Raw genomic sequence first — 26,658 nt, 5'->3', positions numbered from 1 at the left:
GGAGGCCTGGCAATTTCTTCACCTTTCACGGGGGACTCATCCCCATGAACCTCAGCCAGGGACCAAAGGGCCCACAAGCCACTGCGGAGGACCTGGGGCTGCCCCTCTCCTAGAATGGGAAGGGGAGTGGAAAGATTCCTTAGCATCCAAATAACTTGGTCTGGCGTCCAGGCTCTGCACAGACCTCTCACCCCCCAGCCACCTCGAGGGAGCTATTTGCTTCTGAAAGATTTAAAAGGGGGAGTGCCGCCCTACCTCTCAGGATCATGGGGCAGTAAAGGGCTTTAGCGCATTACTTGGTGCACAGTACAAGAAGGGATTGCTCTAACTGCTCTTGCTGCTGTGGCACCCTGGCAAGAGACCTGGATCCAGGCGTCCAGACCTCTGCACACACATGAGCACTTGCAAAGTGGGCAACACATGCCCCCCCTTTGTGGAGAGCAGGGGTAGGGAGGGACCAAGGCAGGAGAAAGAAGGGAGCAGAGCCTTTTCCAGCCTCCTGGTGTCATCTCACTGTGCCTCTCTCAGGAGGGCAGGGGAGGGAAGTGGGAAAGGGGGTGTTTAGATGCATTTGGTTCTTGCTGTCTCACACAACCAGCTTCTCCCTGACAAGATATCACTGTAATAGCAGGGAGTATAGTCTCAGGCACCTGAGTCACAAGGCCAGTGTAAGCTCAAGAACTGGGACCTGTTCCTGGGTCACAGGCTGCTCAGTGGCACTCACGTCCAGAGTGTGGACAGATGGTCATGTTCATTCCATCTTTACCATGCCTTATGAGTGGAGAAGTGGCGTTCACACCAGGCCCCACGGGGATGGCATGGCACCTGCCAACGTCACAGGCTGGGTGTGAGTTCATGGTAGATTCTCACACGCCAGCTCCCAGGCTCAGGACTGCTTTGGCCAGCCTTCCCTGCGTGTGACAAGCCCTATGAACATAGGTTTTCTTCAACTTGTCCTCCCAGGGTACGATGGGGGTTCAGGGTGTAGATTGGGATATAGGGGGCTTAATCTGATCCTCTCCAGGTCCCAGGCAACTCAGGGCCTGGCACCAGAGCAGATGCTGGTGAATGAACCCCTGGCTGGATGAATGAAGGAATGACTAACACCCACTCCTTGAGATCCTCGGGCTATAGCACAGAGCTTGTGAGAGAGCAGAGCCCATGGGACCCCAGCAGATGCCCCGCCTGCTTAACCTGGCACCTAGGCTCTACCTCCAGGTCGGGTGGGGGGCGGGGCGGCTCCCCAGCTGTGGAGTACTCCTCCTGCGGCCCGACCCGGAATCCGGGTCTCCTGACCCAGCTGGCAGCGGGGGTGGGGGATTGTCGCATTCAGGATACACAGTGACAGGACAAGGGGGCGCGTCCTGGTTTGCGTAGCTGGGCGTGGGATGGATCGGCGGCCACGGGACATCCCCTTTGGGTCCCGGTGCCGGGGTCTACTCCCGGGCCTCTCGGAGGGCAGCGACAGCTCCCAACTGCCGGACTGGACAGGGAGGCGCAGACCTGACCCTCTGCTGCAGGGCGAGCATGATACCGTGTCCCGCGAGGTGACCCGGGGCGCGGGAAGGACGCGGGGAGCGCGGAGCCCCTTATGAAAGCCCGGGGGTCCGGTTAGGTCGCCACGGTCCCTGAGCCTCCGCCCACCTGGCGAGGGGCTCACCTGGGCCGGGATCCCTCCCGCCACCCGCCGAGCGCCCCGTGCCGCGCTCACCTGCGCCGCCCGCCTTGGCCATGTCCCAGGCGGCGGGCTCCGCTGCGCTGCCGGCGCTGCTCGCTCCCGGCCGGGCCCCGGCACCTCCGGCCGGAGCGGACTCTCCGCGCGCGCCGCGCCCCGCGCCCCCGCCCCGCTTGCTCGGCCGCCGCCACCGCAGCCGCCGCCTCGCCGCTCCCTCCCGCTCCCTTAAAGGCGCCGAGCGGCGGCCGCGCCGCCCCCCCTCTGCGCCGCCGGGGAGGGACTGACGACGGAAGGCGCCCGACACCGCCCCCGCGGGCCCGCACTCCCGCCCAAGCCGCGCGGCCACCGCAGCGCGGGGAGGCGCAGCCCACGGGCCGGGGCCACCGAGACCCCGAGGCGAGCTGCCGACGTAGACAGACTAGGATTCACACACAGCTCAGAGACGCTGAAAGCTGGACAGGGATGCAGACAAGGTCTGCAAGCCTGGGGCGCAGTGACCCTGAGATACTGAGCCAGAAAGAGACACTTCTACGGCAAAAATAAATAAATAAATAAATAAATAAAACAAAAAAAAAAAAATAAAAACACCCTTGGGAAAGAGAAATTCAAGGAAATCGGAGCTGGCTAGGGCCAGTGAGAAGGACAGGGTGAGAGCAAGAGAAACCAAGACCCAAGAGATGGAAAAACCTAGAACGAACGAAGTCTTACACAGATGAGAGACAGTGGGGACTTCTCCATCAACTCCTGGCTCCAGGGATTCACGGTGCTAGGATCTTCTTTAGCGCAGAAGAAAGGGTTTTTGTCCTTTTATAGTAAAGGACCCTTTAAACTTGCAAATCCCACCTGCTGTCCAGGCTGAGCAGTTTTATGGGGGGGCGGGGGCTGCGGTTTGGGGCTAACAGAAAACAGTATTCCTTAACACTTCTCTCATGGAAATGCGGGCGTTCTAGTTAACAGGTCTCCAGAGACATTTAAATAGTGGTTTCTGCCCAGTGCAGTCAGAGGGTCCACAGGAGATAGCCAGACATTTTAGATGGGGTCTAGAAGGTAGGGTCCAGGAGAGAATAGTCCTCTCCCTAGCTCAGTTTTAGGCCATCTCTGTGAGCCTAGTGCCCAGCCAGCCTTCTGCCTGGCTCCCTGCTGTTGGATAGGGCCAGGGATAGACTCTTCAGAAGCCTGCTGGGCCTCTCCTGAACCTTACTTTTCTCCCACAGTCTGTAGTCAAGCACCCACCCTGTGCACCAGATAGTTCCACCCGTGAGCCAGCCAGGACTTTAGTGTCATAGCCATGTCCCGTGGAAACAGAGCACCCAATGGGCCTCCATGGACCTTTAGCCCATCATGCACACAGCCGCTCCTGTTAATCAGAAGTGGTCTTTCAGTTCCCTCTTGATTCTAAACGAAGGCAGTGAACTCAGTACCTCAGGCAAAGAGCCTTTCCAAAACTTTTGCACGGATCTAGCAGTAAAATGTTCTTCACCCAAGTAGAAGTCTGAATCCTGCACCTCTCTGCCTTCTGATGCCTCATCTACCAAACCAGGGCTTCCTAGGATCCTCTCTGCCACCATGCTTTGACAAGGACCGTTCTAGGTTTAGCTAAGAAAGTGTCACCTCTCAAAAAACCCTTTAGTCCCAAGGACTCCAGACAGCAACACAGACTCCCGTCGACATGGAAGTTCGGAAGCCCTAAAGTCATGAATTCAGAACTGCTCACCAGCTCATGCTATTGGCTACCAGCAGGGAGGATGTGGATACCCCCAACCCATCCTTAACCCTGAACTGCTCCCCCATACTGGGACTGTAGTGGATGTTACTGAACGAGCAGTCTGTGTGGCTTTCTGTATGGACTTTTGTTGAGTCCCAATGTACCCTCTGAGGGGTATTGTGTTATCCCCAGTTTACACCGAGGAAACAGGCTAAGAAACTTCAGGGCTCCGCGGCTCGTGATCTTACAGAATTCCATCTCAGGCCTGTGCTCTGTCCCTCTGGGTCTCCTTGTCCTCAGACTCCCTTCGACTGTGAGAGTGTCAGAGGCCTAGCAGCTTGTACAATGTCTCAATTTGGCCACCTGGTCTGTGGGTACATGAGTGGTGACAGTAGACACCACTGACTACGGCAGGCATAATAAACCAGTCACAGAAGGGGCACGGCTGGGCTTAAGCACAACCCCAAGTCTTGGCTCACACCAGGGACAGTAACTACAAGTTGATGGCAGCCCTGTTTCCTGGCACAGCTGTGTGTGTGTGTGTGTGTGTGTGTGTGTGTGTGTGTATGTGTGTGTGTGTGCATGCATACTTACACGTTTGTGCACAAGTGTATGTGCACAAGCATATACATGAGCACACATGTATATGGATACCCATGTGCACATTCATATACACAGAGACCCAGAAAAACACATGTGCTTACTAGTGATACTCCACAGGAGCCCCTAAGACCCTCTTTTCTGTGAGTCTGGCCATCCCAAGTCCTAGACCTTGGGCAGGGGTGGATCACACAGCTGAGGTGCCAAGCAGATGGGTCTTGCAAAGTCATGTCTACAGCTCCCCATTCCATTCCTCATATGGAATGACAGTGGACCAGATTGGCCAGGTGAGAAAGCAGACTTCCTGACTCCCTTTAAGGCTTCTTGGCAACCCTAGCCAGCAAGAAGCTCCCCTGAGGGGTGGGTGTGGAGCCCAGCAAGGGCTTGCACAGCCTGGCCTCTCAGGCAGCTTCTGTGCGGAGACCTGGAGTGGCTGCCAAGGCAGTTTCTCAGCCCTGCCTTCAGACAGAGCAAACACATCGGATCTCAAGGCCATTAGATTAACTGGTGGGAGTTAACTTCCTGCATCAGAAGAATTGTCCTTAATTGAAGAAAGGAATAACTAGCAATTTGCAGCAGCTGACCTCTCTGCCTGGCGGAGGGAGGAGCCTGAGCCAGCGGTGTCTCATAGGCCTCTATCTCCTAGTGGGAGAGTGACTGTGTCTGGGCTTCCTTCTCTGAGGTCACAGCGCTTTTGCCATCATGGTGGCCAATCGCTCTCCAGTCCAGGAAAATATTAAAATCTGGAGAAGTGGAGAAAGGAAACGGCCCAGCCCACGCGCAGGCACAGCTGTGGTCCAATGGCCGAGTTCCAGGAAAATGGGCAGGGGGAGTCTGGTGGCAGGATGATTCCCCATCAAGTTAAACCCCAGGCCGGAATATCAGTCCTGGAGAAATGGTATCAAGGCTTTGGAACAATAATCAAGAACTAGAAGCCAATGTGACTACAAGGAAAGTCAAACTGGGTCCAGCTCATTTTCTTTCTGGACTTGGCTGTAAAGGCTGGTAGAGTTGGGCATTAGCACACCATCTGGGCTAGGGCACAGTTCTGCTTAACTCTCTGCTGGCAACTCCATGAACAACACAGTGAGCCACGGCAAGACGATGACCTGATCACATGACATGCTTCTGTCACTCTGGGATGGGCTCCAGTGGAGGGTGGCCTTGGAGCCTATCATGCCAGTTAGCAGAAGTGTCCTCAACCAAGAGGCAGAGAGCCGTCTGGCAGGTGCACAGCGACCCACAGTGGTCTTCACAGCTGGGGCTCTGAGCCACAGTTAAGAGGATGAGCTAAACAAGAACAAACAAGCATGTCTAGGCCTGGTATCCTTCCTCCAAGTATTTCCAAGCTCCCGCCCTGTGTTCCCACTTCCAGGCTTGCACAGCCCTACTCACTTCTTGTCTCCCTCTGCCACCTTAGAACATCATTATCCTTGGACCACTGGCAGCTCCTTTCCTTCCATTCCTTCCAGAGGGGTCTTCGGGCTGGCTTTTGGTCCTTGTCAGCCCCTCCTTACTAGTTCTTTCCAAGTCCCTCAATTGCCACTCCTGCCTGTGGGGACCACCTCCAGTCACAGAACCGCCCTAGACTGAGTTGCTCCTTGAGACTCTCTCCTGCTCACATTCTCACCCCAGGCTGCCTTCGTTCTGTCTAGAGCTCAGGACAAGTGGACTGCGTCTCATTCTTGAACCTTTCTTCTCCTTCCTGGCAGCTAGGACTTATTTACTGTGTGTGTCCACCTTCATCCCAGGCCTTACCCTGTCCCGATTTCCATGGTGAGGGCCATCTCCCTAGTTATGTGGGCATCCATGGCCTTACCCTCAAGGCACATGCTAAAAGGAAGGCCTGTGGCACCTAGGGGCTCTGGAAGAAGCAAGAATTAAAATTTCCTTAATGTCAAACCCAAGATCCCAGGGTGTGAGGATCACAGAGAAGAAGGGCCCCTACCTCACAGACAAGGCCAAAATCGCATTCTCGTCAGTGGGTTTCTTCATGTTGTTCTCACTAGAGTGAGCTGTGGACACTAGAAGCTACGTGTGCACGTTGTACGTTGTTCCTTGGTGTGTTCAAAAGATGGTGGCAAGAACCTGCTGAGTCTGTGGAACTGGCCAAATTGGGATGAGGAGGAAAGAAAGAAGAATGGAGGAAGGGAGGAAACAGAGAAATAAAGAAAGACTCCATTGAGCTGAACTACATCAGTGGGGTGGAGAGATGGTTCAGCAGTTAGAAGCACCTGCTACTCTTCCAGAGCAGCATCTACACAGTGGCTCACAAACTATAATTCCAGTTCCAGGGAACCTGATGTCCTCTTCTGAGCACCACACACACGGTGCATGTACATACCTGTAGACAAAAACACTTTATACACGTGACATAAAATAAACAGATATAAAACACTCAAATATTTTATTATTATTGTGGCATATGCCACACACACCATAATGAGCCATTCTCTCCTTCTACCTTCATGTGGGGTCCGAGGACCAAACTCAGGTCCTCTGGCTTACACAGCCAGCATCCAGTAACGGTGAACCATCTTCACCTGCTGCTTTTTCAGAAACTGTGATTTGTTCCACCTCTGTGGACTTCCATCTTACAGAGTGGGTGGTGCCAGCAGGTAAGAGTTTGGAAAGCAGGTGTCAAGAGGTGATGAGTATGTTTTTCAAGAAAAGAGAGGGTGTCAGCATGCAAGTCCAGCTGGCTCTGCCGAACCCCTCTTCCCTGCCCATGGAAAGGACGTCCACCTTTTTTTGATAAAACCACCCAAGTTTTATCACCTTGGGTTCTTCTGCTGGTGAGCCTGTGTTTTGTATTGTTTAAGGTCCAGACAGTTAGAATTGGCCCCAGGCAACTCCTATTATTTTCAAATTATATCTGGTATTGGGCAAAAATCTAAAACTCATAGCAGCACTGGCTTTGACTCTGCACTCCTGGGAAGTGCCTTGCAGCATAGAGAGCTGGAACCAGCACTTCCAGGTGCTCTGACATCACAGTTCTCCCACTCCTGCCCATCACATACCACACATACACATACCACACCCACCTACACAGCCACCTCCCCCCACACACCATTTATTTATTATGAATTCCAGAGTGCAGAAACTCAAATATAGTTGTAGATGATAAGGTACTGAAGAAACAATACATGAATGGAGGCGGGAGAGGGGTGATTGCTAATATAGCTCTGCCGGCCAGGGCAGAATTCACTACCAGATTATGTGAATAGATTGTGTAACAGATGGGCTTTATCAGCTTGTATTATGCCATCTACACATATTATGGCTCCCGTCCACCTGCCTCAGATAAGGCTTGCTCTCTGACTCTGCTGCTCTGGAATCCTTCATTGTTTCTAGCTCTGACTATTCTTGTCCAAGACGGGGCACACAGAGTGGAGGACCCCAGGAGATCATGGAAGCCCAAAGAACTGTTAGTCATTTTGTTTCTATGCAGGATAAGTGTAGTTGAGTGGAACAGGGTCTCTTGGGTTTTCTGGCAGCCTGGCACCTCCCACCAGTCTTTCATTTACCTCTAACCCCTTCCTCCCTTCTGTGGAGCCTCTCTGAAATGTGCCCATTTTCTAGTCTGACTTCAAAAGCTTGCCCCACATATATGTATGCAGACACTATACAATCAAGTGTTAAGACAGACAGTGGGGCATGGTGGCACATGCCTTTAATCACAGCTCTGCAAGAGTCAGAGGCAGGCAGAGCTCCATGAGTTCCAGGCCAATCAGAGTTATACAATGAGATCTTGTCTCAAAAAAAAAAATTTTTTTTCATAGGGATCCCATATCAGGTAGTGTCTGCCTTTTCCTTTTCCTTTTAATGCTACTAGAACGTTTTTATTTAGTGTGTGTGAGCATGTGTGCTCGGATGCCACACCCAGAGTGTGGAAGTCAGGCGAGGTCCCAGAGTTGGTTCCCTCCTTCCACATGCGGGTCGACAGTAAAGGGCCAGCAAACCCCTTTACTCCCTAAGCTATCCCACCTAAGCTAACCTCCTTTTCATGTTATTTTTAAGGTTGTCTATTTAGACATTTATATAATGTTTTGAAACATGTATACGTTGTCCAGTGATTAAATCAGGATAATCACATATCCATCACCTCAAACACATGGCACTTCTTTGTAGCGAGAACCTTCCATATCTTCCCTTGTAGCGAATTTGAAGGATGCCAACACCACTCTCAGTCCCCATGCTGTGACATAGAATGCCAGCCACAGGGACGTTCGGTTTGCCTTATTCCTTTTGTCGGCTGCATGGTATTTTGTTACACAATGTACTTCACTTTATTTCTTTAATTTTCTCCAAATAACCTCTGAGGATTCTACACAGTAACATAATAAAGACAATCATCTAATGACCATTCACACTGGATGATGGGTGAGGAAACTGAGGCACAGGAAGATCAGGGACCACCTCGATCTCATACATGATACTGCATTAAATGCCTTCTGCACTTGGCGTGTTCCCATGGGAAAGAACTCAGACATGAATGGTTTATTTTCACAAGCAACAGGGGCATTCTACCAATGTCTGCGTTTGGTTGTAAGATAATAAGACCCAGAGCCCAGGTGTTTTGACATGTAGCCCAGGACCCCACCGCCCTTCCTAGAATCAGAGTTTCCTGTAGAGCTAGTTATGGCTGCAGCCTCATTGAGTCCCAGGATAGAAATAACTTTGTTCTCTATGTTGGATACATGGTATCCACTACAAACCTTTCCAGGAAGAGACAGAAAACCATGGAAGGTCTGAACAGGAGTCATAATGGAAAGATACCTTCCTCAGCAGAAATGGACACAGCTGACCTAGCACATGTGAGGGACCAGGGTGTAATCCAGAGGTACAGGCAGGAGGATCAGAAGTTTAGGGTCATTCTCCACTACAGGTTAAATTCAAGGTCAACCTAAAGTATGGGAGACCCCGACTCAGAAAAAAATACAGCAAAAAACAAACATGAATCTCAGGGCTGGTTGTGGGTGTGTGGCAGAGTCCTTGCCTAGTGTGCAGAAGACAGAGAAGAGAGAGAGAGTCTTAAAGCATGTTAGGGGAAAAAAAATCCCTTCACCTACAGGGAGACTCCTGGCTCCCTAGCACTGCCAACTGGGAAGCTCTGGCTGTGTTTGCTCCACAATCTCCACTGTAACAACACATGTTTATGTAATAAAAACAGTGTGAGTCCCAGGTGTCTGTGGGTGAGGAGATCATGTTTAGAAGTGCTCTTTTTCCCGGTTAAATTTTTATATCAAAAGAATGAGACAGGCATTCTGTCCACGCTCATTTTAGAGATAAGATCATCAAGGCCCAGAGGGGTGTCACATCTTTCTTGAGGCCCCACAGCCTGTGGTAAGCAACAGAACAAGAAAGCAAACTTAAAGCTTCCAATGCCCAGTCTCGTTTTTTATTTAACCACAGAAGGGAAAGAGACCGGGGGGCCGGTGAGACGGGCTCAGGGGATGAACACATTTGCAGCACAATTACTCAAGTCTGAGTTCAAGGCTCAGAATCTGAAGTGGAAAGTGGCCCTCTGATCTCCACACCTTTGCCACGCACAGACACAGAAAGACAGACAAACACACACATGTCCACGCGCACAAGTGCGCACACACACACACACACACACCCTACAGGAAACCAAGACATTGGGGCTTTACCACCAACTCCTCTTCAGCCTCAGCTGTTCCCTAGCCCACTGTATCTTTGTGTTTCCTTGTCTGTGCTTGCTGTAAGCCCACTGGTCCCACGGGGTTCTCAGAGCTTTGGCAGCTGGGATACGATCCCTGTGGTTTTTCTGAATCCCCCAGAGAAGGTCTCTGACAGGTAGAGGTGCTGAGTCGGCAGGATTCTCCGGAGCACAGACGTGACTGCCTTTGTCTGGGCAGAGGCCTCCCAGGGCTATCAATGCAACTGCCAAGTTGGTCTCCCAGGCAGATCTCCTGGGCTGCAGGGCTATCTATTCATATTGCAATTTGAATGCTTCTGGTCAGAATGACTAAAAGGCTGAATTTTTTACAAGGGTTTTGAAAGTGAATTGACTCCACTTATTAAAGATATACTAGATTACATGCCGAGGCAAAGGACACCCCAGGGACTCCTGGTATCACGGAGATGGAAACAGCCCTTTCCCTGCCGCTCCACAAGCCTCGGTGGGAGACATTTCACCAAGCAGGTGCCAATTAAATTGCAGGCTGAAGGATCGCATTCTATCAAGGAAATATCTTGGCACAGAAAGGCTGCTGGGGAATAAAAATGTGGTTCTAGAAATCCCTCCTGGTTATTTTATATAAATCTGTTTCTAAGGGTGGGAAGCAAAGGCTAAAAGGAAAGTATTCACCGGCACTTTCGATTTCAGTCAGAATTTACAAGGGACACAAAAAGGAGGGGCCATGTGTGTTGATGAACAGGCTGAGAGCAGCCAGTGGGGGAATTCCATTAGGGGAGGCATCCCTTACACTAATAGGGAAGCTGACTAGTTAGAAGGACAACCTGATACTGCCTACTGCATTCTACCCCAGCCCAGTGTGCCCAGCACCACGCTGTACAGTTGACAGGCTGGGATCCAGGTAATAGGGTGACCATAAAACAAGACAAAAAACAAACCTGGTGCTGGGAGACAGCTCTGCCAGTAAAGGGCAGGTTGTGTGAGCTTGGGGATCTGAGTTCCAAGCCTTAGCATCCTCTAGGGCGCGCAGAAGCACTGGGCAGGCAGAGATGGGAGGTTTGCTGGGGCTGCCAACTAGAATAGCCAAGTTGGTGAGTCCAGGTTCAGTGAAAGACAGGTCTCACACGGTAAGGTAGTCTGGGGAGATGGCTCAGTAGGAAAAGCATTTGCCATGACAACAAGAGGGCTGGACTTGATTCCCAGCGCTCACGTTGGGTGTGTTGGGCTGCCTGTAGCCCCAGCATTCAAGAAGCAGAAACAGGGGATCCCCTGAGCAAGTTGGCCAGCTAGACCAGCTGAATCAGAGAACTCTATGCTCAAATAAGAGACTTGACCTCGATATATAAGGTAGAGAGTGTTGAGGAAGGTACCAAAAGTTAACCTTAGTCCTCCACATGCACAAGCACCTGAACCCCACATGTGTGCCCCCACATATATAAATATACGTGCATACAACACACACAGTGGAGGAGCGGTTGCCTATCTGTCTCCTCTCCCTCCTTCCTTTCTTCCTTCTCTATGCCCAAAAGAAAGTTTATTTTCCAGACCCTGCTGCTAGAAGCCTCATGCGACTATTCAGGCTGTGTGGCTTGCAGCAGCCCTAGGAGATCCAGATGACAAGTGTTTGCCCCCATTGAAAGGAATAGACTTAAGGCCCGCGGGAGTCCAAAGGGTCTTCCAGTAAGTGGTCTGCTGGGAATCCCCAAGGAATGGCTTGGGAAGTAGACAGGAACTCAGGCAGCTTGAGAGGGTCGCGAGTTACAAGCATAGCAGCCATCTTCTCTTTGAACAAAGATCTTGACCAGACCTGAAATGATCTGAGAGTCAGTGACTCAGAAAGGAACACCACTTGTGCACTGCTCATTCCTGCCAGGCCTGTTTGGTCAACGCTAGACCGAATGAGTACAACCCAGGCTGGGGACTTGGAACCCCAGGAGCTGTAATATAGAAGGAGTGGTGTAGCCATCGCCCATAAAAGTGCGATGGGAACGAGCACCGTGAATTTCAAACGAAGACGCTGGGGGCAGGGTCATCAAGGAGGCCCAACAATCCTCCAAAGCCCTGCCAAGGTTAAAGGTTACAGAAAGCTTCCTGAAACACAGCAGCCCCCGACCCCACCCCTACACACACACACACACACACACACACACACACACACACACACACACACGCACGCACGAACCACTCTGAACCTGCAGTGGGTACTCTGCAGCGCCCCCTGCAGGAAAGGGTCTAGTGCACCTCAACAGAAAACTGCAGCTACGGGGTCCAGGCCTCGAGACATCCAGCACCTGTCACCCTAGCCCGACTAGTAAAGGGGTTGTGGGTGTTATGTTGGGGTTACTACAAACTGTAAGTTTTCAATATCAGGACATTGAAATAGCTCCTCTTTAGGAAATAAGAACACCTAGGATTTTCAGAGTCAAGCTGTCTGAAGTAGAATTTAATCATAAGCATTAGGCCAAGATCCTGTGGACCTCAACTAGGAAATAGATTTCTCGTTCCTCCCTCCCACCCACCCCACCCCCATCAGTGAAAGCATTATACATTCCTGGGGGCGGGGTAAGAAGTGGTTTTTGTTTTGTGCAGCATGGAGAATGAGCAATAGCTAACCAGTCAGAGGAAACACTGGTGAGGCGGAACCAACCACAAGCTGGGAAGAAGGATGGAGTGCGTGCTTTCTCTCTCTCTCTCTCTCTCTCTCTCTCTCTCTCTCTCTCTCACTCACACACACACACACACACACACACACACACACACACACACTGCTTTCTGGGATTTCCTGGGATTCCCGCCCCACTCTGAGCTTTTATCTGCAGACAAGAAAGTAGGATACTGAAAAACGCTTGGTGCAGAGGACATGCATAAATAATTTTCGTACGCTGAAGGGGTGGGGCCAGGACTTGAAATCATTACCAGCTGAGGCACGGCCTGCCTGGACCTAGGTAGGGATCTCAGGCCCTAAATCTTGACAGGAAATCTATGTGTACATGTATATGTCCATGCAAGGTCATACGTATATCCATCCACGCATATGTATGTGTAAAGGAACACGTGTGCGTTTATGTTGCACATACATTCATGCATGTGCTTGAGTATATATGTGGTTATTTCTATATGACTAGTTGTATATGCATACGTGTTTTTTCCTAAGGAGCCAAGGCTTTGGTCAGATTCTGTCTGTTTCTCGGTGCTGCCATTCAACCTAGGACGGTGCACGGGCTAGATAATGGCTCTAACCACTGAGCTCTCCCTCATCCTTTCTTACTTCTGAGACAGAGTCTCCCAAAGCTGTTCAGACTGGCTATGAACTCGGTGTTGCCTGAGCCTGCTCACACTTGTACTCCTCATGCCTTAGCCTCCCACAGAGCTGGGATTATAGGTGTGCCCCAGCATGCCAGGCTCGATCGAGGTTTAAAGGAATCTTGACATTTCAGATTAGCAGTAACCCCTGCTTTGATCCCTTTGCTCAGATGGAAACAATCCCTTGAGTCCATGTGGGGGAATCTGGGGCTTGCTCCTGCCTAGGAGCTGAGAACAGGTACCAGTTAAGTAAAAGCTTTAGTGAGCTCTCTGGCCAGCATCCTGTCTCCCAGGCTCGGGTGGCCTGTCACACATCCAGGTCATAAGACAATGCAGCAGCACTCTCCTGGTTATATCGGGCTCCAGCTCAGAACGGAAGGAGGACCAGACACACTGTCAGAGAAAGAATAGGTCCCAAAGCCCCAGTCTGTTCACGTGAAGCCCTGACAATCCAGGAGGCCCTGCATTTAGCACACATGCCTGGAATTTCTGAAAGCAAACGCTGTCCAGAGAGCCACCTAAATGGGTGACAAAGACTGGGAGGGCTGAGAGGCCATTAGGCAGGTCTTGTAATTGCCAAGACTCCTGTGTCACACAGAGCAGACACAAGCCAGAGAGCTGACAGGACCCTGCAGGGGCTTTGTGGTGAGGCTCACCTGCCCCTGACATGGCCACTCAGCCTTCAGCATCTGCCCCTCTGCACCGCCCTCCACACAGCTCCCTTTGTTCCCAATCCATTTTCTCATTCACAATAAAAGCCAGGCGCCTACACTCTTTGCACGTTTATTGTGAGGCTGGAGTGTACGCTGGATTGGGTTTCAGAGGGATTGATTAACACAGATGGAGCACTTGGCAAGGGCCCGGGGCTCCCATAGACTCCCCCATTTAGACCTGGAATAAAGATTGGAGAGCTGGAGGGCAATCTAGGGCAAACCTTGCTTTCAAGGGAAGAGAGGGACAGAGGTAGAAGAAGCTGCCTATTCCAGTTCAAGGGCATCTTCTTGAAGCTGGATGAAATTCCTTACCAGAAGGAAAAAAATGAATAAGGCTGAAGCCACTGCTGCCACCTCATACCCAGCCAGCCTCCCGAGTCCAGGAAGCTCTCCTGTGCACCTGCACTGAGAGGATGCCAAGAGACCTCAGTCCTGAAGTCCGCTAGCTCCCATGCTGTCTGAACCATGTGGTACATTCACACTCGGGTCTACCTCCCTTGGGACATTAGAGCCTTGTCTGTGCAGTCCCCTCTGCTGGCAGGCCCTTTCCCTCTTCCTTGATGAATACAGTATGAACTATCTACCGTTCAAGGTCTAATTCAAGCCGCCTTCTCTAGGAAGGCCATTCCGACTGCTGCCCTCATTCATTAGAACCAAGTTCCCCCCCTTTTCTTCCTTCTGCTCCAGCTGTTTTCCTTCTGTATTTCTTTTGTATTTCTACATATGCAGTGAACTTCAACACTAGCACAAATTGCAATTTGTTATCACCTCATCCTGAGACAATGGTGTGTTTCTTTTGCTTCCGTGTTGGAACCTGAACCTTGGGTCTTTGTGTGCCAAGTGCCTGCTCTAAATCTCCAGCATGTTTCTTTTATGTTTACTGGCTGTTTTTGCTTGGCTAGCATCAGTTCCTCCTGTCTCAGGGAACAGGGCCTCTGTTTCCCACCCAGGTACAGTCCATATTATTGAGATGATGGTGAGGTATCCTCTGTTCCTGCGGATGGGTGTCTCTGACTTGACCAATCAGAGCAGAGGGATTAGATGGGACTGTGTCTCCTTACCAGAAGTGGCCAGTGCCAATGAGATAGTCCAGGGGCCATCTTGAAAAGATGAAGGTCTTTGGGTCATGAATGCTAAATGGGCATGTGGCACTTTGAATTTCTGATCCTCCTGCCTCCAGCTCCTCTGTGCTGGGGTTACAGATGTGCACCACTGTGCTGTTTATTTGGTGCTGGGGGTTGAACTTGAGGCTTTGCGCATGCTGCCCACTGAGCAAGCATGTCACCCACTGCGTGACAGCTCTCCAGCAGATGACTCTCACATCACTAGCTGTCGAATGCAAGTGCCGTCTTCATCTCTCGTGGGAGCGCGTGCTTACTGCGGCCCTGTCGTATGACTGTCACTGGGCTTGGCTGAGTGTATGAAGGAGACCGAGCCACAGATCATCTCTTTTTGAGGCAGCCAGCCACGGAGCCCAAGCCATATTCTAGTCTAGCTGCTGGCACCATTTCAGTGTCTCGACCCTAACCTGCCTTCTTTTCCCCCTACTTTCTTGCTTAGGCTGGACCTTGCCTGAAACTGGCCTCCATAACAGTTGTGACAACCGAGTCACCCCATCACCTGGACGCAGCTAAGTGCTGTTCTCCACCACCTTGTTTGATTCTCACACTAACACTGATGTGGAGATCACTAATCCATGCTACAGATGAAACTGAAGCCCATATGAGGTGGAGATTTTCCAACACAAAATAGTTATCACCAAGTCTGGCTTGAAACACTGAGTTCCTCCCCTTGTACTGCAATGCTCTGTCCTGGACCCCGGAAACCTTGATAAAGCAGAAGGACACTGGAACCGGAGGTGACAGACAGAGATTGACAGTTCTGGGTCTGCTACTCTGTCTAGTTGGCCCTAATCAAGTCCCTCATTTCCATAAGCTTTGATTTTTCTATCTGTAAAATGGGACGACTAATACTGCATCTACTGTATACATCTACTGTGATCCAGTTTAGAAAAATTCTGGTGACCCTGAGGCCCTAGACAAGGATGTGGGTCTGCGGCAGGCCAGCAGACAGCTGGACAGGCCCCAGATGTGCTGCCCAGGGCAGAAAAAGACAAAGCTAGGAAAGCACTGCCAGGTGTCCAGGCGGAAGGACATGGCAACACAAGAGACCAGGAGAACATTCCAGAGCCCAGCTGCTTGGTACATGCCAGGGCTCTCTCCTCAGAGGTTCTGTAAGAAATGTAGCAGTGAACAGATATCAGAACTTACGGTCAGGGGCTGATCGCCGGGCTTTCGTGGCCATACCCTTTAATCATCACAATAACCTTGGCAGGTATCATCATTTTTTGTTCACCTTACAGACTTGGGAACTAAGGTAGGGGAGTGACGGGAGAGTTTAACCACCTGAACTACTACTGGTGCATAAAGGGGCTGTTACATGACCTAAGGGAGAGCAGCATATACCTAAAGGCACCTGGGAATTTTAAGACAGTGGGCAGATGTGAGGTGGTGGTAAACCCAAGTACACACACAGTCTCTCTTACTCTGGATAGCTTCATTAGGTATCAGTGATGATGAAAACCCTCTGATCTCTCCGAGTACCTTGGACCTGTGGCCCTCCTGGGAGGTCTTAAGGGTCCCGAAGAATCCTTCAAACATTCTGGTAGCTGGCCCAGTCTCCATGGTCCCTTCTTCCTGTGTGCACCTGAGAAACCAGTGTTTGTCAGACTTTTCTAGGTCAAATAAAGCTTATAGACTTCGTGACTTGGTGGACCTGAGGACTTGGGTAGCCTCGCTCCCCGGGAACACAGATTCCTGAGCTAGAAGCTCCTAGGAATTCTCCCATGCCCAGGAACTCTCAGGCACTGAGAGCTACACTGGAGGCACCGAAGGCCCCAGGCGGAGGCAGGAACAGACACGGGGCTTCTCAGTAAGGCCACTGACCTGCAGCCCATGAATAGGAGACCTCACCAAGACCAGGAAGTCAGAGGAGTGGACACGTGGGCAGGATGCTTGGGAAAGAAGCTGAGGAGGAAAAACGTATGTCCAGGCTAAGGAAGGCAGGGACTAGGACAGAGATGAATGAGTACAGAAGGGGACAGGGTGGAGAGCCGCAGTGGAAGCAAAGGGCCCACGGTGCCTGTGAGCAGAGGTATGGTACACGAGAAGCCCTGTCAGAGCACAAGAGGTGGAGGCGGGCAGCCGGTCTCTCAGCCCTGCCCCCCAGAAACTGCCATGGCACCTCACGGCTGGGCTGCAGATAATGCAAAGGTGCTTCAGAAACCACAGTTCAGGGCTTCAGAGGCTCCCCACAGAGCACTTCATGGTACTGGAGTGGGACAGGGAGAGGCTAAAGTTGTAGGACCCAGGGTCAGGGAAATAAATGATTCTACCGGGCTGACAGGAGCCCTTCCAACCCAAGCCCGCACTGTTGGCTACTGAAATAAACACCCGTGTTTAAACTGACCATAAACAGTTCTGGCACCAGCTAAAAGCTGACGGGAGGTCAGTACTGGTAAGGACAGACATTATTAGATCACTGCCTTCTGCTTTGCAGGGGCCCAAAGAAGCAGGGGCTTGCTTGCTTAGAGGAACCCTTCAGAGTAGTGGTTCTCAACCTATGGGTTGTGACCCCCAAAGGACCATCAGAAAGCAAATACTTACATTATGATTCATAACAGTAGCAAAATTAGTTATGAAGTAGAAATGAAAATAATTTTATGGTTGGGGGTCACCACAACCTAAGGAACTGTATTAAAGGGTCACAGCATCAGGAAGGTGGAGAGCCATTGCTCCAGAGTACCTCCACGGTACTCTGCTAAGGAGCCATGCTAGGGGTACGGCTTGGTTTTCAGCTGTTGCAGGCAATGACCAGTGTCAAACTAAGACAGTAACTGCACTCGAAGGAAATAGGAGCTTCTGAATGTGGTCCTTCTGCTTCATCTGGACTCTTGCACCTGCAGCCTGTGGCCACTATGCCCCCTCCCAGCACTGCCTCCTCTGCTCACTCTCCTGCCGCCTCCCCCCCAATTCAAGGAGGCTGGCACCTGGATCTAGTTGGGGAGAGGAGGGTGAAAACTTCCTCTCGTCTCCCTTGTTCCTCTTCCAGCACACCACCCTGGTGCAGGAAGGGCAACCACACCAAGAAGGGACAGAGGCCACCTTCCCACCTGCACCCCACTCACTTCTCTGTCAGGTCTCTAGCCCGGGGGCTGCCCCACACTCAGTTAACAGGAGCAGTCCGAAGGCCCAAGAGCAGCTGGGGTACCCTCCCCCAGTCTAGGTGAAGGGAGGTAAGCTTTTGATGAGTTGAAAGCTAACAGCAGTAGATCCTAGGGACCAATGTGCACCCTCCTAGATGGCCATGTGCCAGGGCCATGCAAGGCCAACACATATCTGTTGGATTGTACTGGATGTGATCTTCCCCTGGTACATTAATTCAAAAGGAACTGCAGAGCAACAACCGTGTGCTAGGCTGAATCCCTGCCCGCAAGTCTTAACCGGAGACTAGGACTAAACAGGTGAGACAGCCTGGCCTGGCAGTGAAAGCCGGCCTGTGGGAAGGAGCACCGAGGAGCACACAGGCATCTCAGCAAACTGTGGGGAGCTCGGAACACCGAGGAGCACACAGACATCTCAGCAAACTGTGGGGAGCTTGGAACACCGAGGAGCACACAGACATCTCAGCAAACTGTGGGGAGTTCAGAACACGGAGGAGCACACAGGCATCTCAGGAAACTGTGGGGAGCTCGGAGCACTGAGCATCTCAGCAAACTGTAGGGAGCTCGGAGCACCGAGGAGCACAAAGACATCTCAGCAAACTGTGGGGAGCTCAGAACACCGAGGAGCACACAGGCATCTCAGCAAACTGTGGGGAGCTCAGAACACCAAGGAGCACACAGGCATCTCAGCAAACTGTGGGGAGCTCGGAGCACCGAGGAGCACACAGACATCTCAGCAAACTGTGGGGAGCTCAGAGCACCGAGGAGCACACAGACATCTCAGCAAACTGTGGGGAGCTCGGAGCACCGAGGAGCACACAGACATCTCAGCAAACTGTGGGGAGCTCGGAGCACCGAGGAGCACACAGACATCTCAGCAAACTGTGGGGAGCTCAGGCAGCACAAACATCTTCAGCTCACGCATGGCCCTCTAAAACAGGTCATGAGAAAACCGAAGGTAGAGAAAGACTCACATGTGCTCAGTCCTTTTTCATGAAGCAAAAACTCTAGTGGTCTGGCTGCAAGGTTGTATGCAGGAGCATCTAAGTCAGAGGATTTAATCCCCGTTTCCAAATTCTTATTTCTTGTGGTTTACTTTTGTGTCTCGCTGTCAAGAGCCACAAGGATCTGGGCTATGAAGCAGAGCCTGGGCACAAGGCAGAGGTGAGGCTCATCCATCTGAACTAGTGGAGGTCGCCTGGTGCAGGGGGTCACCAGCAAGGACAGGCCTCGGTAGGAAGTACTTAGCAAAGGCACTGTTCCAGAAGCAGTGTCTAGGCCACTGGCTGGAGACAGGAGAGGCAGGAGCACGCACACAGTGACACAGTAATCTTCATGGGAGTGAGTGACTCCATGACCACGGTGTAGCTCAGGAACACAGGCCAGATGGCCCTAACTCTCCTTCCCGCTCTCATCTATTAGTGGGGTGTGACGGTATCTATCTCACAGAGTACACAAGCATTAAGTTGGTGCAGGGAACACCGTGAGAGCAACACTCTAGCATGTGCTCAATAAATGTTAGGTTTTATTAGCATTTATTTTTCTCTGAGGTGGCAAATAGTTCACTATGTTCACATCAAATACAAAAGTATTCTCAGGGGTTTCTGTAAATCCCATTTCACCTTGCCTGTGGGAAAAAGAAGATGTAAATTATTTCAAATAGACATGATCACAATTTAAAACACTGAGTTTATTTTTTTAAATAAGCACAGTAAAAACTGTCACACAAATGACTTTACACCATCAACGACAAGTGCTTCTCATGACTCAAGTGCACGTTTAACTCTCCAGACTGAAGACTACGATTCCCTCGGTGGCCTTTACATTCTGAGGTTATGTAACAATAAGCGAGAAAATATTAAACAAAAATCAATTTTGCACAAATAAGTGTGACAAAGCAGCTTAAATCATCACCTGAACTTCTGGTACCTTGGAAACAATCCCAGGAGGCCACGCGGGCATCTGCAGTACCCAGATTCACACAAATACTTGAGTGTGTCTCTCCCTTTGCTCTTCCATTTCTTTACCAAACCTCATGCAAATAACTGACCCAGGCAAACTTTTTTTTCCAGGCAATTGTCCTATTTTTATACACATTCCTTTTCTTTTTATCAATTCAGAGTTTCTGAAAACCTTAGCACAAGGATGTATGAGCCTTCAAAAGGCCACAAGGGCATCTTTGGTCCCCTGGAAAGTCCAAGTCTTCCAGTCACCACCTGGCTCCCTCCTTCAGACGGGATGCTCTGTGGTATGGAGGACCTTCTGCCCTCAGGAAGAGTGAGCTGGCATGGGGAAGGCCTGCTCTCTCCTATCCTCAAACTTCTTCTGCAGTCAGAGAAATGCTCTTCATATCAGCATGTGTTAAAACAGCAATAAATGACTTCAAGGAACTGAAAACATGAAAAACTCCCTAGGGAGTGAGCCATGGAGAAAGTGTTTGGTCTGTGTGCCGGGCTGTCCACTCCTACTGCTGCTTGGCAGAGGCTTGGTGACTCTGCATTCCACGCTGGGTGTCATTCAGTAGGGACAGGTGTCCTCACAGGCAGCACCAGTGACAATGTGAGGAACACATTTACCACAAGATCCAGGTATTGGGAACAGACAGTGACTGCACTTGGGTTAGCACTGATCAGCCCTCCCCTGTGGTTCAACAGAGGCTGGGATTCCTATGTGAAATGTCTTTATCCATTACCTTTCAAAACATTTTGATCTCCAAACTGAGTCAGAGGAATGAACACACCATTTCAGTAGGAAAATTATACATTCTGAAAATATTGTATCATTATAATCCTCTCGTGTTCCTCGAGCACTGAGAATATAACCCACCCTGTTGTAACTTCCAGAACCACTGCTACGGCAAGGAGAGAATACGGAGTGAGGATGACCTCACTGGCATTTCCCTTCAGTGGGTAGCTGAGGACACAGACTCCTCATGGGCTGACACGGGGTGCTGCTGTCCCTCCTCCAGAGCTATGAGGGCCCTGCCTGGACAGCTTTCATGCAGCAGCCTCTAGGAACTCTGAGGTGAACACGGCTTCTGCATAGTCTTCACACACATCCTGCAGTTCCGCAGCCACGGCCCCCAGGGCTTCATCTACCAGCTCGTCTGAAAAGCTGGAAAACAAAGGACACAGCTGAAGGCGTGGGCAGCCAAACAGAGCTGTTCAGTATTCATGAAAACCTAGTAAATCAACTTGAAAATTGTGTGGAGATCTAAAAATCTAGAAGAGTGAAGACACTTCTGGAGAAGAAAAAGAAGGCAAGGGACCTGGCTCTCCCAGATATTAAGATGGTAGCACCTAGATCTCCAAGCCCTGCAAAAGTACAAAAACAGACAAACAGACCTCACCCTTGAGACGGCTAACATTAAAGGTGACTGGAAATGAAGGACCTGGCCACAGTCCAGCCCTAGCTCAGCGAAGGTGCATGCTTTCTCTGTGGGAAAGGGCAAGGTTCTCTGAATCCCAGCTGTCTCTAAATAAACATGTGCGTGCACACACAACACACAGACCTTTTCATTTAAACTGCTGGAGAGTATGCCGCAGACCTGGTATCCCTCAAGAACTTCAACGTGTCCTAGGAAAGACACTGTGCAGACAGTTGCCATAAAATCACTATAAACCATTATCTAATCTTACCTACAGACTTTATTCAATCCTTACCGACCTTCCAAATAATGCCATTAAATCTTTTTAGAGTTCAGGATCCAATCCACACTATTTAGCTGTCATGTCTCTTTAGACTAGTTTCATTCTTTCATTTAAAATAAATTCCTCAGTCTCCCATCCATGACCTTAACATTTTTTTCTTTCTTCTTCTTCTTTTTTTTTTTTTGGGGGGGGTGGGGGGGATGGTTTGAGTCAGGGTTTCCCAGTAGCTTTGGAGCCTGTCCTGGAACTCACTCTGAAGACCAGGCTGGCTCCAAACTCATAGAGATCCACCTGCCTCCTTGCCTCCTGAGTGCTGGGATTAAAGGCGTGTGCTACCACTGCTCGGTGACCATAACGTTTCTTGAGAAGTTCTTTTTTCCTCTCTCTCTCTCTCTCTTCTACTGCCCTTGTCTCTGGGGCTGTCTAGTATTTACTCCCTTACAATCACTGTCAGCTACATATTTCTGGAACAGATGCCAAAAGAGGGCTGCTGTGTCCCCTAGTGCTTGCCCCTTTCCTGACAACTGCTGATTTTACTACTCAGTTGTGATGTCTTCAGGCGTCTTCCTTATAATCCACCATTTTCCTCTGTAATTAATAAGTAAATTAGATAGAGATATTTTCAGACTTACCTGGGGTTTGTTTTCCTGTGTTTATATGACTTGTTCCTTGTCACCTTGGGGGTGACAGCCATTATCTCTCTGGATATTGTCTCAGACCCACTGTCTTACACTCCTCTCCTTCTCAGACCATACCCTTACATATATTAGACCACACTGCTCGCTCTTCTGTTTTTCCAACCCTCCTGTCTTTACTTTTCACCTTTAATGCTGCCTTTCTATACTGCTCTGGAGATAAATATGTATTTCCACATTTCAAGCCTCCAAGTTTCTCCTCTGTCGTATCTAATTTGCTATCAAGCCTATCTAGTACATTCCTCATCTCACAAAGTCTCCTTTCTATCCTTGGATGTGCGTTTGGATTTTGACAAGCTCCCAGTCCTCTGGCAGGATTCTAAGTTGTGTCTTTTATTTTCGTGACCACACAGGCAATCATTTGAGTCTGTCAACAGCTTTCTATTTGGAGCTGCTGTGGATGAGCTGCTGCTATTGTCTCTCTCTTGCTTGGCTATTTCCGCTATAAGCTAGGCACTGTTTTGAAAACTATAGAAATAAATTAAGTCTCCCATAAAGACATGATTTTTTCCAGAGAAAAATTTATGTTTGTTTACATCTGGAGCCTCAGGAACAAGAGTATCTAGAATCCCTTCAGCAACTGAGGAGATGTGGCATCGAGTAAAGTCCGTAAGAAGACCCAGATATCCAGGTCATCCGGACTTACAGAGAATGCAACCTCCCAAGGTCTCAATCCCAAGTAATACAAGGTCTGGGGATATAGCTCAGCAGAAGAGGGTTGGCCTAGAATGAATAAGGTCCTGGGTTCAAAACCAGCACCACAAACAACGAAGTAGAGAAACTTTACCAAGGCAGTAGTAGCTTGGCACCACTGGGTTCCAACCTCTGTCTTCTGACCTGCGGAGGCTGTGGACGTGCTGTCCTCCAGAATGAACCATTCAGCACCATACTGTGGACTGAGCGCCTGTCTTCTCCATGGTCCTGACCTAGCTATTCTTCATTACCTAGTTGGTATCTAGATGCCTTCAAGAGTATACATTTTATTTTTAATCCAGCTTTTCTATTAACAGTTATCCTCAGGGGAGAAGTGGTTCAAATCACCAGGCGTGTCATTTCTGGAAGCAGAAATGTGTTATTTCTGGAAGTAACAAGTCTTTGTATCTGTTTCTGTCTCTATATTCCTATCCTGCTTCTCCACTAAACATGAGGGAAACACAAGGGCTTCTCATTCACTCAGCACACCGGGTCACATATGACATGGGATTTCTTTCCAACTCTCTTCACTCTGCCTCAGAGTAACATCCTTGACCTGTCTTCCACTACCAATCTGGACTGGCTGCTTCCCATACTCAAAGGCAATTCTTTTTTAATGGCTTTGCCATATTTCTGGATGTGCTATGTTGGAATCCAGGTTCCCTGAAGCCCTAAGTCTCCTTTCTTAGCACACACCTTGCCCAGGGCAGCACATGGGCTAAGGAGAAGCAGTGCAGGATGTCAAAAGCTCATGAATGAAAATAAAATGATTAAAATTTAAGAGTAATCTATTTTGCTCAATGATAAAAATGCCTTGCCTTTTGTTATAAAGCAGTACTTGGAGAAGGTACCTGGAGGCCGAGGAGAGAGGCAAATGAAGAATAGTGCTGTCAGAAGCTAGCTGCTTGTCAAGGCCCATGTGTCTCACACATGAGCATTTGATAATGGCCATTTCTTGCCCAGCAATACTTGCACTGTCTTATGGAGTACAATCCTCAACAATGGCATCAAGAAATCAGCCCTAACTTGAGTATTTGTATTCATACAGTGAAGCCCTAACTCTCAGTATGACAGCCTCAGCCTGGAAGGTAATGACACCCATATGACGTCACAAGGGTAGCGTCCTCATGATGGGAATAGTGCCCCAAGAGAAGAGATAGAGGACCTCTGTCACTAGAGGACAGAGTAAGAAGGCAGCTGTTAGCCAGCTAGGAAGGGGACACCCATCAGATACTTTGATCTTAGATGACTCTCAGCCTCCAGACTGTGAAAAGACATCCTTGTTGTTTCAAGTCCCTCAGTCTACACCACTTTATGGCACCCTGGTCTTAGACTGATAGTCTGCCCGAGAGGAAACTGCAGGGTGCTCTGCTCCTCCAGGTGGCAAAGCCTGTGATGTTTTCAAAGCAAAGATTAAGACCTCAGCTAGTCCTTTCTCCAGATCCTCTTCAAGTCTAAAATTTGGTCCTTGGCCTGTAAGCAGAGACAGAAATTTTACTAACCTTTCAGCTATTAGCCATGGGTTGAAGGAGCCTATAGCCTCATGAGATATAATTCGTAGGAATTGCTCAAATCGGCTACAGTAATCACCAATGCTATGCCGCATCCGTGGTGGAACAAAGAGGGGAGTCCGGCCTTCCTTCTGTTGTAGATCTTCTCCAGCGGAGGGAAAGCGGGCCTCCCTTCTCTCTGATTCCTCCTCTGTTCCCACACTTTCATCCAGTGAGCTGAGAACACGTGAGAGGGACGAAAGCATGCACATGTAAGCAAGAGTGAACTGTTCCTGCACCACGACGGTTTGCCCTCCTCATACCGAACAAAATTCGGCATCCTGCCATCACTTCCCACTTCTTTCTACCACACTAATCCTAACACTGCAGGCATTCCTGCTTTGTAGATGAAATAAAGCTCACACTAGTGTCAGCACAATCGTATACGCCAGAGTGAAAGCCAGCTAAACTGCCAGGTGCCGGAGGCTTCCTTACAATGCAAGAGTTCAACACCAACCACAGAACCACCGTCTTACTGATCCATCAGAGTTTGCAAGAACTTGCTCCGAACAACTTTTGTCACATGCGAACCACACCCAATGCCACCACCTAGAAAACCCACAGTGTCACTTGTCACTTACTTGGCATTGCAGGGCCTCTCTAACAAGATGTTCACGGCTGAGTCTTTGGGAGTTGCTGCCTTAGTGATCTTAATTGGATGAGGAGCCACAGGTCTTTCACTTACTACTGGGTTGTTCTGGCCTAGAAAGGACAGGTATAAAATGACTGATGTCAAAAATGTGTCCCTCTTAAGAATGTGGTAGTAGCTGATGGACTGTGAGGATATCAGCCATCTCTCACACACTAAGACACAGGCCGGGGTTGGTGCAGAGGGGCTTCAAACACAAAGATGGATTTTTAAGTTCTAGAGAAAGAAAGCACTGCAGAGTCAGTCTTCAGAAATAAGCACTGCTCCCTAGCGCCATGCCAGAGTCCTTGTCCGTTCTGTGAAAGGCCTCGGGAGACACCATTTTACTGGGACCCAGCTGCCAGTCAAGAAGTCCGAAGTCATGAAGTTTGTTTCTTAACCTTTAAATGCTTTGATTACTGAAGAAGGAGAAAGCCATTCAAAAGACCTGAACACTTAATTAGCAGATATAACTTGTCTCTGAACATTGTTGCAAAAAAATCTGCATGAGAGTCAAGACACTAATTTATTAACTACAACCTGAGAGCTCTCGTGAGTTTCAGATGATTTCTAGTTTTAAATGTGTTTCAAGTGGAAGAAAGAAACCCGTCCTTCAGGTAAAGATGCTCCAGTAAGACACTGTCTCTGATGCATATTACGTGCTCATGATCACTCACTGTCAGGAACAAACACTGCCAAGATCAGCTTCCGTAAAAATATTACCACTACTGAGTAAAATCAATTTTCAGTTATTCACAGAGTTGCAAGAAAAGGATTAGACATCACATAACCCTAAAATCGCTTTAAATTTGGTTCTAAGCATGCTTTCTGGATCCTACAGTGTTCTCGTGATGCTGGAATTACAAGTGTCCAACACTCACTTCAGTTCTTAGTGTTTTAAAAAGCTCCTCTTTTTAATAGTTTAAAACTATTTAGTTATGTGTGCTTGTGTGTGGGTATATGCACAGGAGTGTAGGTGCCTAGAGATACCAGAAGAGGGCACTGGGGACCCTGAAGCTACATTTACAAACAGTTGAGAGTTGCCTAATGTGAGTTCTGGGAATCAAACTCCAGTCCTTCACAAGAGTAGAGTGCTCTCTTTATTGCTAAGCAACTTCTCCAGACTCTAAAAAGCTCCTCTAAAAAGTAAAGCCTTCTACACAGAGACCTATATAACAACTAATAATTAAAGGTTATCCTATCAAAAGGATAACCTAAGTCCCTCCTAAAGACTAAGTCCCTCCTAAAACTTTCACAGTATATAACCTAACTTGGTGGTCCATGGTCAAACCATCAGTAAAACACATCCCTTTCCTTTGCCTCTAACTCAAAAAATCCTAACTGTCCATTGTCTGACTACACAAACACCACAATCATTAAAAGGGTCCTGGCTACTTTTGGTAGCCACAATGGGGGCATGACTGACTGAGAAACTCTCGAGGCCTCAGGGAACCTGGGGCTTAGTTGGGAAAGCTAAACATCTTGGCAAACAGCTGTAGCCTGTTAGAACAGGCTGTGGGAGTTCACAAGCAAGAACTGGGCAAAGGGAGAGCTCTATAATA

The 26,658-nt window shown here is 49.5% G+C and overlaps 2 protein-coding genes across 10 annotated transcripts in view; both read right to left on the bottom strand.

Moving 5' to 3' along the window:
• Positions 1-1,861, bottom strand: part of Pitpnm3 (PITPNM family member 3) — an 89,606-nt gene extending 87,745 nt beyond the window's left edge. Inside the window, exon 1 of one of the 2 annotated variants that reach the window (XM_048448644.3) lies at positions 1,712-1,861. In XM_048448644.3, the coding sequence (XP_048304601.3) occupies positions 1,712-1,733 (22 nt within the window). In that variant the 5' untranslated portion in view covers positions 1,734-1,861. The remainder of the gene's footprint in view (positions 1-1,711) is intronic. The other variant, XM_085695250.2, reaches the window with a different exon arrangement.
• A 17,688-nt stretch (positions 1,862-19,549) lies between these two features.
• Positions 19,550-26,658, bottom strand: part of Kiaa0753 (KIAA0753 ortholog) — a 53,887-nt gene continuing 46,778 nt past the window's right edge. For 6 of the 8 annotated variants that reach the window (XM_085695255.2, XM_048448648.3, XM_048448647.3 and 3 more), the window contains 3 exons: positions 25,050-25,170; positions 24,421-24,645; positions 19,550-20,994 (listed from right to left, as the gene is read on the bottom strand). In XM_085695255.2, the coding sequence (XP_085551381.2) occupies positions 20,877-20,994; positions 24,421-24,645; positions 25,050-25,170 (464 nt within the window). In that variant the 3' untranslated portion in view covers positions 19,550-20,876. Of the gene's footprint in view, positions 20,995-24,420; positions 24,646-25,049; positions 25,171-26,658 lie in introns of those variants that run through there. The other 2 variants (XR_007234815.3, XM_048448653.3) reach the window with 2 other exon arrangements.

Source organism: Myodes glareolus, chromosome 9 (genome assembly GCF_982192425.1).
Source record: "Myodes glareolus chromosome 9, mMyoGla1.1, whole genome shotgun sequence".
Classification (NCBI taxonomy): domain Eukaryota; kingdom Metazoa; phylum Chordata; class Mammalia; order Rodentia; family Cricetidae; genus Myodes; species Myodes glareolus.
Note: the sequence above shows the minus strand (reverse complement) of the source record. Positions and strands in the feature narration are given on the sequence as shown.